This window comes from Phyllobates terribilis, unplaced genomic scaffold, assembly GCF_046119375.1.
Source record: "Phyllobates terribilis strain yellow unplaced genomic scaffold, ASM4611937v1 Scaffold_2__4_contigs__length_985480577, whole genome shotgun sequence".
Classification (NCBI taxonomy): domain Eukaryota; kingdom Metazoa; phylum Chordata; class Amphibia; order Anura; family Dendrobatidae; genus Phyllobates; species Phyllobates terribilis.
The window spans coordinates 467,984,526-468,002,872 of record NW_027362762.1 but is presented as its reverse complement, the minus strand read 5'-3'; the positions used below and the strand labels follow the sequence as shown (position 1 = coordinate 468,002,872).

At 42.9% G+C, this 18,347-nt stretch overlaps 1 protein-coding gene across 2 annotated transcripts in view; it reads left to right on the top strand.

Annotated features, from left to right (window-relative positions):
• Positions 1-18,347, top strand: part of CSMD2 (CUB and Sushi multiple domains 2) — a 1,528,443-nt gene that overhangs the window by 1,280,236 nt on the left and 229,860 nt on the right. For both annotated transcript variants that reach the window (XM_073665735.1, XM_073665736.1), the window contains one exon: positions 1,297-1,484. In XM_073665735.1, the coding sequence (XP_073521836.1) occupies positions 1,297-1,484 (188 nt within the window). The remainder of the gene's footprint in view (positions 1-1,296; positions 1,485-18,347) is intronic.

The window sequence follows — 18,347 nt, the reverse complement described above, 5'->3', positions numbered from 1 at the left end:
TCACTACCATTTCAAGAGTCAAACTCATTAGTAGTTAAAAAAGGTGGTATAGGATGGGAAATATCCTGCATTTCATATTTTTGCCATAAAAGAAGAGATTAATACAACTTAACAGAACAATATACAGCTTTGTACTGATGCTTCAGGCAATAAGGGAGTTTTGATCAATTTTGAGAATGGGGGAGGGGAAACCATTGTTCAATGTCTTATAAACTGTTCACATTAAAAAGACCTTGTATTATCAAGACTGTGATACACCTTTGTCTTTTTGTATGTTTTCCTAGTGCTTTGGCTACTGAAACCACTAGTGGTTTCTTCATTGTTGAATGGAGGAAAAAAAAACAACCAGAAAATGCCAGTAAAAAAAACTACCTAAAAATTATGGAAAAAAAGCAATGGTAAAAAAATGACAAAGGAAGCACTAAGAAAACGGTTAAAAAAACACTAAAAAAAGATGCTTTAGAACGAAAAAACGCCAACGTGTCCTGAAGTGTCTTCCTCTTGGAAAACTTGCCTTAGTTCCCCCAAATTTAAAGAGGTTGTCCACTATTTTTTGATTGATGACCTGTTCTTAGATAGGTCATCAATGTCTTATCAGCTGAGTTCCGACACCCCTGTCGATCAGCTGTTATCGGTGTCGGTGGCCGCCGGCCGGAAGTGCTCACTTGCGGAGCTGTCCATCTTCTGATAGTGGCCGCTGCAGGGTACTAGACATCCACCTCACATTGATTTGACAGCTGATCGGCGGGGGTACCAGGTGTCAACCCTGGGCGATCAGACATTGATGACCTATCCTAAGAACAGGTCATCAATCAAAAAGAGTGGACAACCTCTTTAATCGACATTGTGTGCACATACCCTAAATTATTATTGCTATTAACTGACGGCAGAAAATTATCTTGAAAATGAAGAATATTTAAAACATAAAATATTTCAACTGTTGCAGTACTTTGATTAAGCTTTATTAAAAGAAAAAGATTCCTTTAATGGGAAATGATTTCATAGTTACAAATTGTATAGAGTTAATAGGGAATATCATTGAATGTGTCTCTTTTCCTTCTATTCTTCTTAGTTCAAGGATACCGAGGAATGTAAAAAGAGACCACACAATCGAAGGTTAAAAAAGTTACTTTGGTTGCCATCATTTTCTTTCCACTGTAAATGGGTTTTCTTACAAGTTGTTAGCAATAGGTTTTACTCTTTGGCCACCTTCCATTTGTTGAGAAAGCATAAAACTGCACAGCAATCTGCTTTTGTCATTATTTTCACCATTTCTCTCTGTGTCTCTTATTCCAGCTTTAATCTTGAGCCTGGTTATGATTTTCTGCACATCTATGATGGGCCAGACTCGCTGAGCCCATTAATAGGAAGTTTTTATGGCTCCCAGCTTCCTGACAGGATAGAGAGCAGCAGCAACAATCTGTTCATCGCGTTTCGAAGTGATGCTTCTGTGAGCAGCGGAGGTTTCGTCATTGATTACACAGGTATTATACAAGAATTCAACGTGAAATAAATGTTATATTCTCTCGTGGTTGAAGAAGATGGACTTATTTCTACAGTTAAACATTATGTAGTTAAATTACCTACATGCAAGTACCTACCTGGTCATTGGGATATTATAAGACGCTAAGTTGTCCCCTTCTATAGAGACTTTATTATTGTCAGCTATTCCAGATCACCTGAGCAGAGGATCACTTACCAAAAGTGTCTGTCCGTCTGGAGGACCCAGCCTGTCCATGTGTTATATGGTCAGACATTTAATGACCGGCATGCATTACAGAATATCTTGCTATAGATGGCTTCCCCCAGCAATGACGAAACATTAACTGGATGACATAATATGAAGACATTGTCTTTTGAATAGCAGTTATACTGTATGGCTACGTAGTATGCATTCCCTCTCTCATTCATACAATCTTTCTTCTCTTGCTTTGGCCGTGTCCATTGTCTGTTCTTACATTTGTGTAGTTCTGTAATAAATATCAGTTGACATGATGAACACTATTAAAGTTATTCTGAACCAGGTAACAGCTATAATTGTGGCAGTCATGCAAATACTATACTTTAAATACTTTAAAGGGGTTCTCCTAAATAGATACAACATTTAGAAAATAATAAACAAATGATTTTCCTTCTACAGATTTACATTTAATAATAATCTGTTTATTTATATAGCACCAACATATTCTGCAGCGCTTTACAGTTCAGACAATTTACAGACATTTTTGACACTCTACTTGATGGGGCTCACAATCTACATTCCCCACTTTGGTGTGTGGGAGGAAACTGGAGAACCCGGAGGAAACCCACACAAACATGGGGAGAACATACAAACTCCTTGCAGATGTTGTCCTTGGTGGGATTTGAACCTAGGACCCCAATGCTGCAAGGCTGCAGTGCTAACCACTGAGCCACTGTGCTGCCCATTTAATTAATTAAACCAAAACTGCCTTTCAGGGACCTTTTAGTCTTTTTTATTTTCCCCATAAATTAAGACTTTCGTTAGAGAGTAAAAAAAGTACAAAGTGTTATAGTACGTTCACTAAGCCATGGGTCTGGATTAAAAACTAACAAATAAAGTAGCACTCTGTAACGCCAAGTATGTAAACATGAAATATATGAAATATGATTACCATTACTGCTGTAGAAAATAGAAATAAATGATAAATCTTAGCGCATAAATTGGCCAATTCATGTGTACCTGGTAGCCACGGTAAGGCGTTTCTCAGTGCCAGGACCCTACCAATATGAATACCTCTCTAAGGAACATCCGTCTGCTTATGTGTGGGGAAGTAAGATTCTACTGCAATTAAAACCACCTGCGGCATAGAGGTGGAGTCCTCAGTCAAAGCTTAAACATAGAAACAGAAAAAACTGATGGCACTTCCAATACAAGAAATAGGTGTGAACAGGTGCTTACTAGGAAAAGCTACCTCCATATACAATTAACAATGTATATGGAGGTAGCTTCTCCTAGTAAGCACCTGTTCACACCAATTTCTTGTATTGGAAGTGCCGTCAATTTTTTCTGGATTAAAAACTAAGACCAGGGGAGTTTATGCGGAGATACAGTGAAGTAGAACAATAGGATGGTATGTGGAACAGCAGAGCTGGATTTGTAAATTCGCAACCAGGGAAAAATTGAACAGCAGAGCTGGATATGGTGGATAGCATGTGGAACAGTAGAGCTGAACATGCTGGATGGCACATGAAACAGCTGAGCTGGATGTGTGGCAAGCACCTTGGAAGAGCAAAGCCATGTATGTAAATAGGTACCCAGGTACAGCAGACTGTATGTGTACACAGGCACACATTGGAATAACCAAGTCAAGTGAACATTAGAGCCATGTAGTCAGACAGGCACTTTAGGATAGCAGAGCCAAATTGGCAGACAGGCACCTTGGTATAGGCATGTAGACAGCAATCTTGGAAAAATAGAGCTGTGTAGACAGATAGGCACCTTTGTACACCAGAGCCAAGTGTGTGGCAGCGCCTTGAAACAGCAAAGCCGAGTTGGCAGACTAGCATCTTGTAGGAGCAGAGTTGAGCTCATGGACAGTACCATGGAACAGCAGAGCCGAGTTAAACCTTAGAACAATAGAGCCATGTAGGCAATTTGGAACTTGCAGAAATGAGTTTGTCTAGAGGTACACTTAGTGGAGACTGCAACTCAGCTGGATTTGCTTGATGATTTATAAAGGATGATAGCATGTGGTAGCAGCATGGGCTTACTACATGAATACTCAGCCACCTGATCAAGCCTTTAAAGGAGTAGGAGAGTAACATAATGGTAACCAAACATGTACAAGAGCAGAGAGCCTAACCCTGGAGCCAGGACAGGTGAGTAATACAAAGTTTTATGTGCATTACAGAATGCCCTATTGATGTACACCCTCCCAGGTGCATTTTTTCCATTTTTATTTGTTTTTTTTTTAGCATTGAACATTTTAGAAATCGTGATTTCATTCCAGAAAAAAAGCGTGTGCACCTATTCATATCCAAAATCAATTAATAATTCCGATTTCATACAGATGGAATAGATGAACATAAATAACACAACATAGGTATGATACGGGTATATAAATCAATTCCTCCTGCCTATAATGGATATAGCAATCAGGTATGACATAGAAATTACATATCTTGCTTTGCAGTTGACTCTACTATCTTCTCCCATTAGCAAAGCTCTTCATGTAGAGATAACAGTTCTTTGTCACAGTTGGAATTAAAGTACTGAAGTAAAAATTCACTAGAAAAAGAAACACTCTTGAAAATTCTGCATTTCAGGAAATCATTAATCATTCTTAAAAATGATACAGAGCAACATCATATAGAACATTAATAGATAGTAATATATGCTGCAATCATGTGATATCATAAAGCCATGGACATGTGAGGTAGCCGGAAATCTAATTTAAAAAAATATTCGATTTGATCATGAAATAAGTTCTGTTTTACTAAAGGCAGAATGCCAGTCAGAATAGCAGCATTGTGTCTAAAGCAGAGACATATATTATTCGAGATCATAATAAAGGGGGTTAAATTTCCATGCAGGACTCTTCAAATAACAGATATGATGACCAAATAATTCATTCAAATACATAATAATGTTGAGGAATAGTAAAAAGTAATGATTGTAGTACAACATAGCCAGAACCATAATTTGATGCTTGTGAGACCCAATGCAAAATCTCCAACATGGCCCTCAAATATCCCAGTCTTTAATTGTATTAGTCTTCTCATATGAACCAAAGGTTCCCTAAAACTCCAAGTCTCTGATGGTAATTCAACCCTTATGCCCACCATAGTTTTTCCCCTGAATATAGCCTACGGTTCAGAGACACTGTTTAAAGGAAACATATTACTCAATTCATACTACCCAAAACACAGGCAGCATGAATCAGAGCCTTGATTCGTGATTGCCAGAGAATTTCAGAAAGAAAGTAGTTGGAAGAGTTGTCCAAAGACTATAGTCAATGATGAGATTAGTTGGGCGTGTCCCCTGGCTGGTTTCTCCCCACATCGCTCTTGTTGATTGACAAGTCTTTCCCATGTGTACATATTAAGAGACCTGTCAATCATCTAGAGGGGAGCGTGGAGAAGCTTCGGACTAGTCTCATTTCTACCTATGGTACCAGAATCTTTATACTGTGTTTTCTCTGAAATGGCAGAGTATGTCACAGAAGAACTTACCTGGTTGCAATCAGGCTCTGGTTCATGCTGCCCGTGGTTTGGACAGCATGAATCGACAGACAGGTTCCCTTTACACTTTGTCTCTAAACCCTTACAGGTTCATAAAAGTAAAAGGCCTTTTTAATTATATTATTTTTATTGAATTATAATCACAGTATTATAATTACATTATTTACAGTTGGACAGGGAATGATGCTAAGGTTACATTCATATCACTTTAATGCACTATGCTCAGCATTCCATCTGAGGATCATGTATGAATAGCTACTGTATTCAAATGTGCCCCTTGGCATATCTTTTGAATATGAATGAGGCAAAAGCAGTCCAAAGGATGAATCCATTTGACCACCTTTCTCCTAGTGTACATTTTTTTGTGGAACACAGTTGCATAGTCTACCATGCTTTTGTAACCCACAAAAAAACAGCCAAAAATGAGGTCAAATGTATCATCTTCTGAACTCTTCCTCAATGTACAGTATGCTGTGGGACATGTTTGAATACTGATTTCAGGTAGTCAAACATAACTCCTAGATTGAAATGCTCAGTGTACATATTGCATGGACAAGACTGGACAAGTTTTAAGTCATGGACAAAAGTTTTGAGACTGGCTCTTTGTACCTCAATAGTTTTCAACTGGATGTGCCAAATGAAAATAGTGCTGGCATCGACGTCCACTCGGGAGCTGGCTCAGGAGCCTTGTTAAAATGCCTTCACTTGCCCATAATGACAGTGACCAAGGGGGAACTCACATCACATCACATCATTAATTGCCAAATAATTATAGTGGCATTTAAATGGCTTGGGTACCTGTTAAGCAATCATCAGATGCCAGTGGGTTACCATATTGGTCCATTAATGAAGCCCAAACTGCAGCTGGGTTTCATAGGAGAGTGTCTATTTAATTATATACTGCAGTAGTGCAATACATAGTATAAGTGATCATGTGATCGCAGGTTCATGTCACCTAGGGGAGCAAAAAAAAATGTTTAAAAAACATTTGAAGAAGAAAAAATATATAATAGTTTAAACCATTCCCCTTTTTCCAGATCAAAAATAAAGAAACAAATAAAAATAAACATATTTGTTGTCGTCATGTCTGAAGAAGTCCAATCTAAATCAAACTGTATATTAAATATTGAAAATGAAAAAAAAATTAATCATTCCCACGAAAAGAAAGGCAATCAAAATGACATATGTATCCCAAAACAGTATTAATTAAAATGCTGGTTTAGTGCACAGAAAATACTGTAAGCCCCCACACAGCTCAATGGAAGGAAAAATAAAAAATGGGCCTCATAAAATGGCGACACCAACCAAATTTTTTTTTTACAAAGTTCAGAATTTTCTTTTAATATAAATAAGTTTAATGTAAGTTTGTTATTTAAATAATTGTACTGACCATAAGAATCAGGTTGCAAGTTCATTTTAATGCAGTGAATATCATATAAACAATATCCAAAAACAATTGCGGAATTGTGCTTTTTTCACCATTTCACCTTACTTGAAAATCTTTCCCCATTTTCCAGCACTGTATATTATAAAATTAATGGTGTCAATGAAAACAATAAATGTCCCACAAAACACAAGTCTCATATGGCTATTTCGACAGAAAAATAAAAAAAAGACAGGGAAGAAAAATGAACGCTCAAAAACGAAAAATCGCTCTGTCAAGGAGAAGTCTTTAATTTGGGAATTCTTTGATTTAGTTGAAACAAATAATGACTCTCGATCTAGAAGACCAGTATGTTGGTTCATTACATGGACCACACAATGATTTTAGTGCTTAAAGAAATTCTGTCACCAGGATTTAAAAAACAAACTGATTTTATGATGAAAAGGTTGCCGAAAAATGCAGAAAACACAAAATTACAATCCTGCTACAGTATAGTCACTGCTTCAATTAACTCTTGCAAAAAAAAAAAAGAAAGTTGCCATTTTCCAAGACCAGTAGCGTCTCCATTTTTTACGGATCTGGGGCCGGGTGAGGATTTATTTTTTGCACGCCAAGCTGACGTTTTTATTGATAACATTTTGAGGTAGATACAATCTTTTGAATACCTGTTATTGTATTTTATTGCAATGTTGCGGCGACCAAATCTGGTGTTTTGATTTTTTTTCTTGTTACGCCATTTACCGATCGGATTAATTATTTTTATATATTGATAGATTGGGTGATGCGGAATTCAGTGATACCATATATTTGTATATTTGATTTTTTTATTGTTTTATTTTGAATGGGATGAGAGGGGGGTGATTTAAACTTTGAATTTTTACATTTTTTTAATATTTTTAAAAACTTTTTTTTTAACTTTTCACATGCTTCAATAGTCTCCATGGGAAGCTTGAAGCTGTGATCATACGATCACCTGTGCTACACACAGTAGGGCTTCAGCCCTGCTGTGTGTAGCTACAGTGCTCACTTGCTATGAGGACCGACCTCTGTGCGGCGCTCATAGCATCCCGGCAATGACAAACGCAGAGGTCTCCTGCAGACCCTGGGTTGAAATGTCAACTCCTCGGTGACCTGCGGTCATGTGACACAGGCGTCGATGGACGGCACTAGTCTTCCTTCCGCCGCGGCCATGTTAAATGCCGCTGTCAGAGATTGACAGCGGCATTTAACATGTTAACAGCCGTGGGTGGATCACGATTCCACCCACGACTGTTAGGGGCACATGACAGCTGATCAGATCAGCTGTCATGTCCCCGGAAAGGTGCATGCTAAGCGCCGGAGCCTGCACCAAAGAGGGGGATGCGACCTTTGACGTACTCATACGTCCAAGGTCTTTAAGGAGTTAAAAAGGTTGTCCACTACTTTTACATTGATGACTTATCCTTAGTATAGGTCATCAGTAGTGTCTGATCAGCCGGGGTCTGACACCTGGCACCCCCTGCTAATTAGTTGGTATCTGTGTCGGTGACGACAGCCTCCCGCCAGAAGTGCCCACTTGCCAAGCTGCTCTGTCTACTTGTAGTGGCTGGGGATTGATATTGCACATCCGCCTCCTATTTCAATCAATAGGAGACGGATGTGTGCTACCCTGCGGCGGCCTCTACAAGTAGATGGACCAGCTCGACAAGTGAGTACTTCCAGTCGGTGGCCGCCAACGTGATAACAGCTGATCGGCGGGGGTACCGGTCCTCGGACCCCGGCCGATGAGACATTGATGACCTTTCCTAAGGATAGGTCCTCAATTTAAAAGTAGTGGACAACCTCTTTAAGGTAAAAAATATGTACAATCCCCAAAAAAATAGAACTCAACAAAAACATGCCATATTTTACTAGAGGGAAGTATTAAGAATTTTCAAAGTATGAAGATGACACCACAAACAAATCTAAGACATGTATAGTGAGTGGTATAGAATTGTAAAATTGAGCTGCAAATGAAGTGACAGTCAGGTATACAGATATACAGTTCCCAGCAGCTTTCCTGGATAGAAGCAGGGGTAAAAATTAGTGTTGAGCGAGCACTAAAATACTCGGGTGCTCGAAGCTCGGGCCGAGCTCGCCGTGATACTCGGGTGCTCGACCCGAGCAACGAGCCCAATGTTAGTCTATGGGAGACTCGAGCATTTTTGCGGTGGCACCCCCGGCAGTCTTTTAAAAGCCTAACAAGTGCCCAAAACGATAGTGACAGTGCTCAAATGACATGGGGACAGCATGGGGATCGCCCCAGGAAGCATTTCTGACCCCCAGGTCACTGCTGTCAACAACGTGGTCAGAGGTATTAAGCCACTTTTACAGGCTCACAATAAAACGAAAGTGAAACTTTTTTCCTGTGAAATATGTTAAGGAACATCCTTTCCAGGGAAAAGACTTGTGTATAAGTTAAAATAAATGACCAAAAACAAAAATACTCCTCCACATCTTCGGCTATGTTCACAAGTAGCATTTTTTATGCGTTTTTGCACTTTTGTATTGCTTTCAACTATGACAAATGCATTCACCGGGAAATGTCATTTTAACATTTTACAACCTTATCTGGCCATGTGCTGTGTGACACATGCATAAAGTGCTGAAAAGACATGGAAGCATCTCTGACTCCCAGGTCACTGTCTAAAAGTGTGCCCATCATAAGTGATCCTTGCCGCATCAGAAGATGCAGACTTGCAACTATCCCCATGCAAGTTCTAGTCCCAGGGCAGTGTTCAATTGTACCTCCCCCATTCCTTGCAATACAAGCGCAAGTATGCAGCCTGCCACCCACCCACCCCCAGGCTGCAATACCATACTGCTTGCTTGCTTGAACTTGAAATTGGGCCTTTTAGGCATGTGGAGGCAGAATCTGGCCACCACGTCATGGCTGTGTTGGCGGCCTGGAATCCATACTCAGTCCCCAGCCGCCTGGTGGCCGGGTGTCCCCGCTTGCTCCCCAGCCTCCAGGGGGTGGCCGGGTGTCCATACTCAGTCCCCAGCCACCCCTATTTGTACCGGTAACCTTTCCCACACTTTTCTTAGCCTGGCCTGCTTTAGGGCAGCATTGGACTAGCCCACCGGACTATCAGACTCCTCCGGTGGGCCCTGGCTTCTCCATCAGGGGAGTTGAGAGTGCCAAGGTGAGGAGCATGAAGAGGATGATAGAAGTTAGCATCTGCTTTGTTTTGTTGTAATGCAAGCGCATGTATGTAGTAGAGGCTAGGCCTGAGGAGGTCAGCGTTTTGGCGCATATCCTACCTCCTCCGAGGATTGCTGGATGTTTTCTTGCTACTATCCAAGTTCTATGACTCCCGTTAAAACAAAGCTTCAGGTGATAAATGATGGATGAGGTAGTGGCAAAGGAGAAAGAGCAGGAGGAACAGGGACCATTCACATCAATATCAGGCCAGTCAACCAGATATGTCTTGTAGGATATGTTTCTGTAACAAAAGGAGCGGTTCGGCTACACAGTTATAGGGCATACAGTGAGTGCAATGCCTACCAAAAATTTCGAGGCACTCCAATGCCCCTTGGAAATGACATGGAGGTCAGAGGGCGTTAACTAAACCTTTTTTTCCATTTATAGCAACTGGGTCTCCTGTGCACTGCTTGCCTAAGCAGTGAATGGAATGCTTTCCAAAAATTGTGAGGTACTGCAATGCCCCTTACAAGAGCCATGTGTGGCACCCCAGGGGTCTGGTCACCACAGTAATAGAGATTACGTCGGAGAGCAAGTGGGAGGTTTCCTGGTCAGGATCCCTTAAACATGCAACATCCTCCTGCCCCAGTCCTGGGAGGGGAGAATTCTGCCCTTATAAACTGGATCTGGGGTGTGGTTGAGTGAGTCAGAGAACAGAGAACAGTCAGAGTCAGAGTGAGAGCAAGGGAAAGTAACAGCAAGGAGCTCTGTAGGAGCTAGGAGCTAAAGACGAGGGGCTGGAAGCTGAGCAGAGCTCGCCCTGGCAGAAGACAATAGGAACCGGACACAGGAGTCCGAAGCTGTGAGGACTTATATATCCAGCAGCAGAAACCAGCCGGCAGGGGATTTCAGGTCCTCTGGCCATAGAAGCCCGGAGGCTCAGTCACAAGCAAGGGACCAGCACCGCCGTCGTGGAGCGGAGGCTAACAGAAGGCCCCAAGTCACCAGCCATACGGGTGAGCACTACACTGTACACTCAGGGACGTGGGCTACTTCTACCCGCTTACAGCAAGGTAGCCAGGAAGAGTGCAGACAGACGGGGAGGCTTACAACTCCACCTGGCCAGGGGAACTCCTGCTTGCTCACAGACTGACCAGGCCTCTTATGCTAGCCAGTACTCCCGGGAGGGTCTACCATATAATTATCAGTAAAGACCCTGAACTGCACTGCAAAGACTCTGAGTCATTCCTGCTGCGCTCGTGCACCATCAACCCCATCATCCACACTCACTGCCCTGAGGCTATACTCCTCCCGAGGGGAGTTATCCCATTTTATGCTGCGCACACAACACCAGCCTCAGCGGTCTGCCTCGCAGTGGTGGTACTCCCTGACCGCAATCCACGGGTGGCGCAGTCAGACAATTAACCTCAAAACCTAAGAAAGATGGCCACTGGTTTGACCAGCCTGAGCCACGGGACCGGGTCACCGCCACGGAGACTACAGACCCCAGAGACCCGGCACCTGGTATCCCACACACGTGTACACACGGCCCAGGTGGCGCGTCACATGCAGTACAGCATATTACAAACATAAGTCCCATTATTGGGGAGTGGGTGTCCCATAGTATTTGCTTATGCCTTGCAAGCAAAAGCTGCCAAAAATTAGGATGGAGCAACTTGCAATGCCCCTTACAAGAGCCATGCAGTACAGCATATTACAAACATAAGTCCCATTATTGGGGAGTGGGTCTCCCATAGTATTTGCTTATGCTTTCCCAGCCAAAGCTGCCAAAAATTAGGACGGAGCAACTTGCAATGCCCCTTACAAGAGCCATGCAGTACAGCATATTACAAACATAAGTCCCATTATTGGGGAGTGGGTCTCCCATAGTATTTGCTTATGCTTTCCCAGCAAAAGCTGCCAAAAATTAGGACGGAGCAACTTGCAATGCCCCTTACAAGAGCCATGCAGTACAGCATATTACAAACATAAGTCCCATTATTGGGGAGTGGGTGTCCCATGGTATTTGCTTATGCTTTCCCAGCAAAAGCTGGCAAAAATTAGGACGGAGGAACTTGCAATGCTGGCACCCTGGTGGTATAGTGGTGGTGGAGGCTGAGGATAAGGAGAAGAAGATTAAACAGCCGAAACGAGGAAGCGTATACCCATGTGTGGGTGTGAAGCGGTGCATGTGAATACACCTCCCGAAATAACACAGTGGATTTGACTTCATGTTACTCTGCTGTCATTTGGTGGTGATGAGAAGTCTGGCCCAATCCAGCCCTTGTTCATTTTGATAAGGGTCAGCTTGTCAGCATTGTCAGTTGACAGGCGAGTGCGCTTATCAGTTATAATTCCCCCAGCGGCACTAAAAACACGCTCCGATAACACGCTAGCGGCAGGGCAGGCCAGGACCTCCAAGGCGTACAGAGCGAGTTCATTCCAAGTGTCCAGCTTGGATACCCAATAATTTAAAGGCACAGAGGAATCACGGAGGACGCTGGTACGATCAGCAAGGTACTCCCTCACCATCTTTTGAAACTTTCCACTCCTTGTGAGAGTACCCCACGCCTCAGGGCCTGTAAGCTGGGCGGGTGTCAGAAAACTGTCCCAGAACGTTGACAGTGTTCCGCTGCCTCTGCTGGATTGGAGTTGCATCTCTCTCGCCTGTACGCCTTGGTTGGGCAACGAACTGTGACCTCTGCCGCTAGCGTGTTCAGATGGGAATTTTTTTAAGAGTTCTGCAGCAAGGGCCTTCTGGTATTGCCCCATTTTTGTAGACCTCTCCACCTCAGGAATAAGAGAGTGAAAGTTCTCCTTGTAGCGGGGGTCTACAAGTGTCACCAACCAGTAATGACTGTCACCCAACATTTTGACAACGCGAGGGTCACGGTTAAGGCAGCGTAACATAAAGTCAGCCATGCGTGCCAGACTGGTAACGGGCAAGATTTCCGTGTCCTCACCAAGATGACGACTGACCATGCTCTCCTCCTCCTCCTCCTCCTCTTCCTCCTCCCCCCTGTCCTCAGGCCACCCACGCTGAACCGACGTTATGACACTTGTACAGGTACTACCGTCTACAACGCATGATAGCAGCTCTTGTTCTTTCTCCTCCTCCTCCTCCTCCTCCTCTCCCTCATTGTCCCCCAATGCACGTTGGGATGAGATGAGGCTGGGCTGTGTGTAATCGCCCGCTACGGCTTCTTGATCCATCTCATCATACTCTGGCTGCAATGTCTCCTCTTTAATTCTCTGCAGAGAGCGTTGCAAAAGACAGACAAGTGGGATGCTGACACTAATGATGGCGTCATCGCCACTCACCATCTTGGTGACCTCCTCAAAGTTTGTCAGGATGGTACATATGTCAGACATCCAGGTCCACTCCTGAGGTCTTATGTGTGGAGTCTGACCTGAATATCGACGGCCTTGTTGCAGCTGCTACTCCACAACTGCTCTCTTCTGCTCACAAATCCTTTGCAACATGTGGAGGGTAGAGTTCCAACGTGTGGGGACATCACACACCAGTCGGTGTGCCGGAAGCTGCAAACGCTGCTGCAACACAGCAAGGGCGGCGGAAGCTGTAGCCGACTTGCGAAAATGAGCTGACAGGCGGCGTACTTTCACGAGCAGATCTGGCAACTCGGGGTACGATTTAAGAAACCGCTGAACCACGAGGTTAAGCACATGAGCCAGGCATGGTACGTGTGTGATCTCACCTCGCCTCAGAGCCGCCACCAGGTTACGGCCATTGTCACACACGACCATGCCGGGATGTAGGTTCAGCGGTCTCAGCCACAGATCTGCCTGCTCTTTCACAGCTGTCCACAACTCACAAGCAGTGTGAGGTTTATCACCTAAGCTTATGAGTTTCAGCACAGCCTGTTGCCACTTGGCGGCGGCAGTACTGCAATGCTTCCAGCTTGTAACTGATGTGGTGATATCTGAGATGGAGGCTGAACATGAGGAGGAGGAGGAGGATGCGCAGGAGCTGTACACTGTGGGGGCAACTCTGACTGACATAGGGCCCGCAATCCTCGGTGTGGGGAGGATGTGTTCCGTCCCAAGGTCCGACTGGGTCCCGGCTTCCACTATGTTTACCCAGTGTGCCATCAGAGAGATGTACCGTCCCTGGCTACAAGCACTTGTCCACGTGTCCGTTGTCAGGTGGACTCTCCCAGTAACTGCGTTGTTGAGGGCACGGCAGATGCTTTGGGACACGTGCTTGTGTAGTGCGGGGATGGCACACCAGGCAAAATAGTGTCGGCTGGGGACCGAGTACCGAGGGACGGCCACCGCCATAAGATTGCGGAAGGATTCCGTCTCCACCAGCCTAAAAGGCAGCATTTCCAATGCAAGCAGTCGTGAAATGTGCGAATTTAGGACTGTGGCCTGTGGGGCGTTAGCTGCGAATTTCCGCTTTCGTTCAAAGGTCTGGGATATGGACAATTGAACGCTGCGGTGAGACGTGGACGTGGACGTTGATGCTGTTTCTTGAGAAACTGCCATAACAAGTGAAGACTGAGAGGAGGGGGCATCTTTACATGCAGTATGGACAGGGGATTGCCTTGCACACACAACAGGGGGTTCTATTGCACGCACAACAGTGGAAGAAGCAGTGGTGACACCCGCTGACACTGGTCGTGGACCCTGGGTTTCGCCCCACAAAGTCGGGTGCTTTGCTGCCATGTGCCTGATCATGCTGGTGGTGGTCAGGCTGGTAGTTTTGTCACCCCTGCTGATGCTGGCATGGCAGGTGGAACATATGGCCTTTTTGGGGTTATCAGCAGAGTCTTTAAAAAAATTCCAGACTCTGGAAGACCTACCGCTTGTACTGGCAACGTCCCTCGTTTTGGTGTTACGGGGAACGGTTGCCTACCTTCTGTCTGCGGCCACCATACTGCTTCTTCCTGCCTGTTGGGGTGCTCTGCCTCCCTCCCCCTGTGTGCTGCTGGCCTCACTCTGCATGTCCTCCTTCCACGTTGGGTCAGTTACTAGATCATCCAACACCTCCTCCTCTTCCACTTGCGCACCACGATCCTCCTCCTCACTTCCTGGCAGTTGTGTCTCGTCATCGTCCACCTCTTGTGACAGATTGCCAACGTCGACTTCCTGTGGCCGTGGCTGTTCAAATATTTGGGCATCGCAACATGGGATCTCCTCTTCCACCACTTCAAGCGTATCAGGCGAGGGGCCCAAATATGGAAATGGACCAGTGAACAGCTCTTCAGAGTGTCCAAGTGTGGGATCACTTGCTGTCTGACGACACTCGGCATGGTGGGAGGAAGGAGCATCAGGGTGAGGAGGAGTATGCGGTTGAGACTCACGGCTACTAAGAGTTGACCGTGTGGAAGACAGACCGGAGGTGGTGGTGCCCAGGTAACTGGAAGTATTGTCTGCTATCCAATTAATAACCTGTTCACACTGATCAGTTCTCAATACTGGTGTTGTTCTGTGCTTCCCTAGTAATTCGGTCAAGAAGTGGGAGCGAGAAGATGTGGCTGTTGGTTGTGGCACATTTTCACCTTGGCCACTGCCCCGTCCTCTGCACGAACCATCACCAGAACGTCCACTTCCACGTCCCTTGCCACGCGCCTTGCCCATTGTAAATGAAGAAAAATAGCTTACACTTGCACTATCAATGGAAAAAGGGTAATACAGAGTAGATTAGAACCGTGGAAGAGGAAAACCACAGTTATTGTTTACTGGGGTATACCACACTTTTTTAAATAGAGATATTTGCGGCTGAACAGTGAGCGACACACTCAAACTGCTTTTTTTTTAGATACCAAAGGCCCAAAACTGGATAGTACAGCGATTTGACCCGTGGAACTGCGAAACCACACTGGGATGTCGGGCCTACACAAGACTATTTTCAACAGATATATTTTTGTGTAAAAACAGTTTGGAGACACTACTGTTTTCCTTTACGGAAAAAACTACCAAAACCTGAATAATAGAGATTTTTTACCGTGGAACAGCAAAACCACAGTTATAATTTACTGGTGTATACCAGACTTTTTAAAATATATATATATTTGCGGCTGAACAGTGAGCGACACATTCAAACTGTTTTTTTTAGATACAAATGGCCCAAAAGTGGATAATACAGAGGTTTGTACCGTGGAACTGCAAAACCACACTTGTATTTCTCGGGCCTACACCAGACTATTTTCAACAGATATATTTGTGCCTGAAAAATCAGGGAGACACTATTTTTTTTTTTTTTTACAGCAAAAAATGCAAAAAGCAGGATAATAGAGATTTTTTACCGTGGAACAGCAAAAGCACACTTCTGTCTCTCTGGCCTACACCAGACTATTTTCAACAGATATATTTGTGTCTGAAAAATCAGGGAGACACTATTATTATTTTTATACAGCAAAAAATGCCAAAAACAGGATAATAGAGATGTTTTACCGTGGAACATCAAAACCACAGCAATAATTTACTGGTGTACACCAGGCTTTTAAAATATATATATATTTGCGGCTGAACAGTGAGCGACACACTCAAACTGTTTTTTATAGATAAAAATGGCCCAAAAGTGGATAATACAGAGGTTTGTACCGTGGAACTGCAAAACCACACTTGTATTTCTCGGGCCTACACCAGACTATTTTCAACAGATATATTTGTGTCTGAAAAATCAGGGAGACACTATTTTTTTTTTTTTTACAGCAAAAAATGCAAAAAGCAGGATAATAGAGATTTTTTACCGTGGAACAGCAAAAGCACACTTCTGTCTCTCTGGCCTACACCAGACTATTTTCAACAGATATATTTGTGTCTGAAAAATCAGGGAGACACTATTATTATTTTTATACAGCAAAAAATGCCAAAAACAGGATAATAGAGATGTTTTACCGTGGAACATCAAAACCACAGTAATAATTTACTGGTGTATACCAGGCTTTTTAAAATATATATATATTTGCGGCTGAACAGTGAGCGACACACTCAAACTGTTTTTTTTAGATACAAATGGCCCAAAAGTGGATAATACAGAGGTTTGTACCGTGGAACTGCAAAACCACACTAGCATTTCTCGGGCTTACACCAGACTATTTTCAACAGATATATTTGTGTCTGAAAAATCAGGGAGACACTATTTTTTTTTTTTTACAGCAAAAAATGCAAAAAGCAGGATAATAGAGATTTTTTACCGTGGAACAGCAAAAGCACACTTCTATCTCTCTGGCCTACACCAGACTATTTTCAACAGATATATTTGTGTCTGAAAAATCAGGGAGACACTATTACTATTTTTATACAGCAAAAAATGCCAAAAACAGGATAATAGAGATGTTTTACCGTGGAACATCAAAACCACAGTAATAATTTACTGGTGTATACCAGGCTTTTTAAAATATATATATATTTGCGGCTGAACAGTGAACGACACACTCAAACTGTTTTTTTAGATACAAATGGCCCAAAAGTGGATAATACAGAGGATTGTACCGTGGAACTGCAAAACCACACTTGTATTTCTCGGGCCTACACCAGACTATTTTCAACAGATATATTTGTGTCTGAAAAATCAGGGAGACACTATTCTTTTTTTTTTTTACAGCAAAAAATGCAAAAAGCAGGATAATAGAGATTTTTTACCGTGGAACAGCAAAAGCACACTTCTGTCTCTCTGGCCTACACCAGACTATTTTCAACAGATATATTTGTGTCTGAAAAATCAGGGAGACACTTATTATTTTATACAGCAAAAAATGCCCAAAACAGGATAATAGAGATGTTTTACCGTGGAACATCAAAACCACAGTAATAATTTACTGGTGTATACCAGGCTTTTTAAAATATATATATATATTTGCGGCTGAACAGTGAGCGACACACTCAAACTGACTGTTTTTTTAGATACAAATGGCCCATAGAACTGCAAAACCACACTTCTATTTCTCTGGCCTACACCAAACTATTTTCAACAGATATATTTGTGCCTGAAAAATCAGGGAGACACTATTTTTTTTTTTTTTTACAGCAAAAAATGCAAAAAGCAGGATAATAGAGATTTTTTACCGTGGAACAGCAAAAGCACACTTCTGTCTCTCTGGCCTACACCAGACTATTTTCAACAGATATATTTGTGTCTGAAAAATCAGGGAGACACTATTATTATTTTTATACAGCAAAAAATGCCAAAAACAGGATAATAGAGATTTTTTACCGTGGAACAGCAAAAGCACACTTCTGTCTCTCTGGCCTACACCAGACTATTTTCAACAGATATATTTGTGTCTGAAAAATCAGGGAGACACTATTATTATTTTTATACAGCAAAAAATGCCAAAAACAGGATAATAGAGATGTTTTACCGTGGAACATCAAAACCACAGTAATAATTTACTGGTGTATACCAGGCTTTTTAAAATATATATATATTTGTGGCTGAACAGTGAGCGACACACTCAAACTGTTTTTTTTAGATACAAATGGCCCAAAAGTGGATAATACAGAGGTTTGTACCGTGGAACTGCAAAACCACACTTGTATTTCTCGGGCCTACACCAGACTATTTTCAACAGATATATTTGTGTCTGAAAAATCAGGGAGACACTATTTTTTTTTTTTTTACAGCAAAAA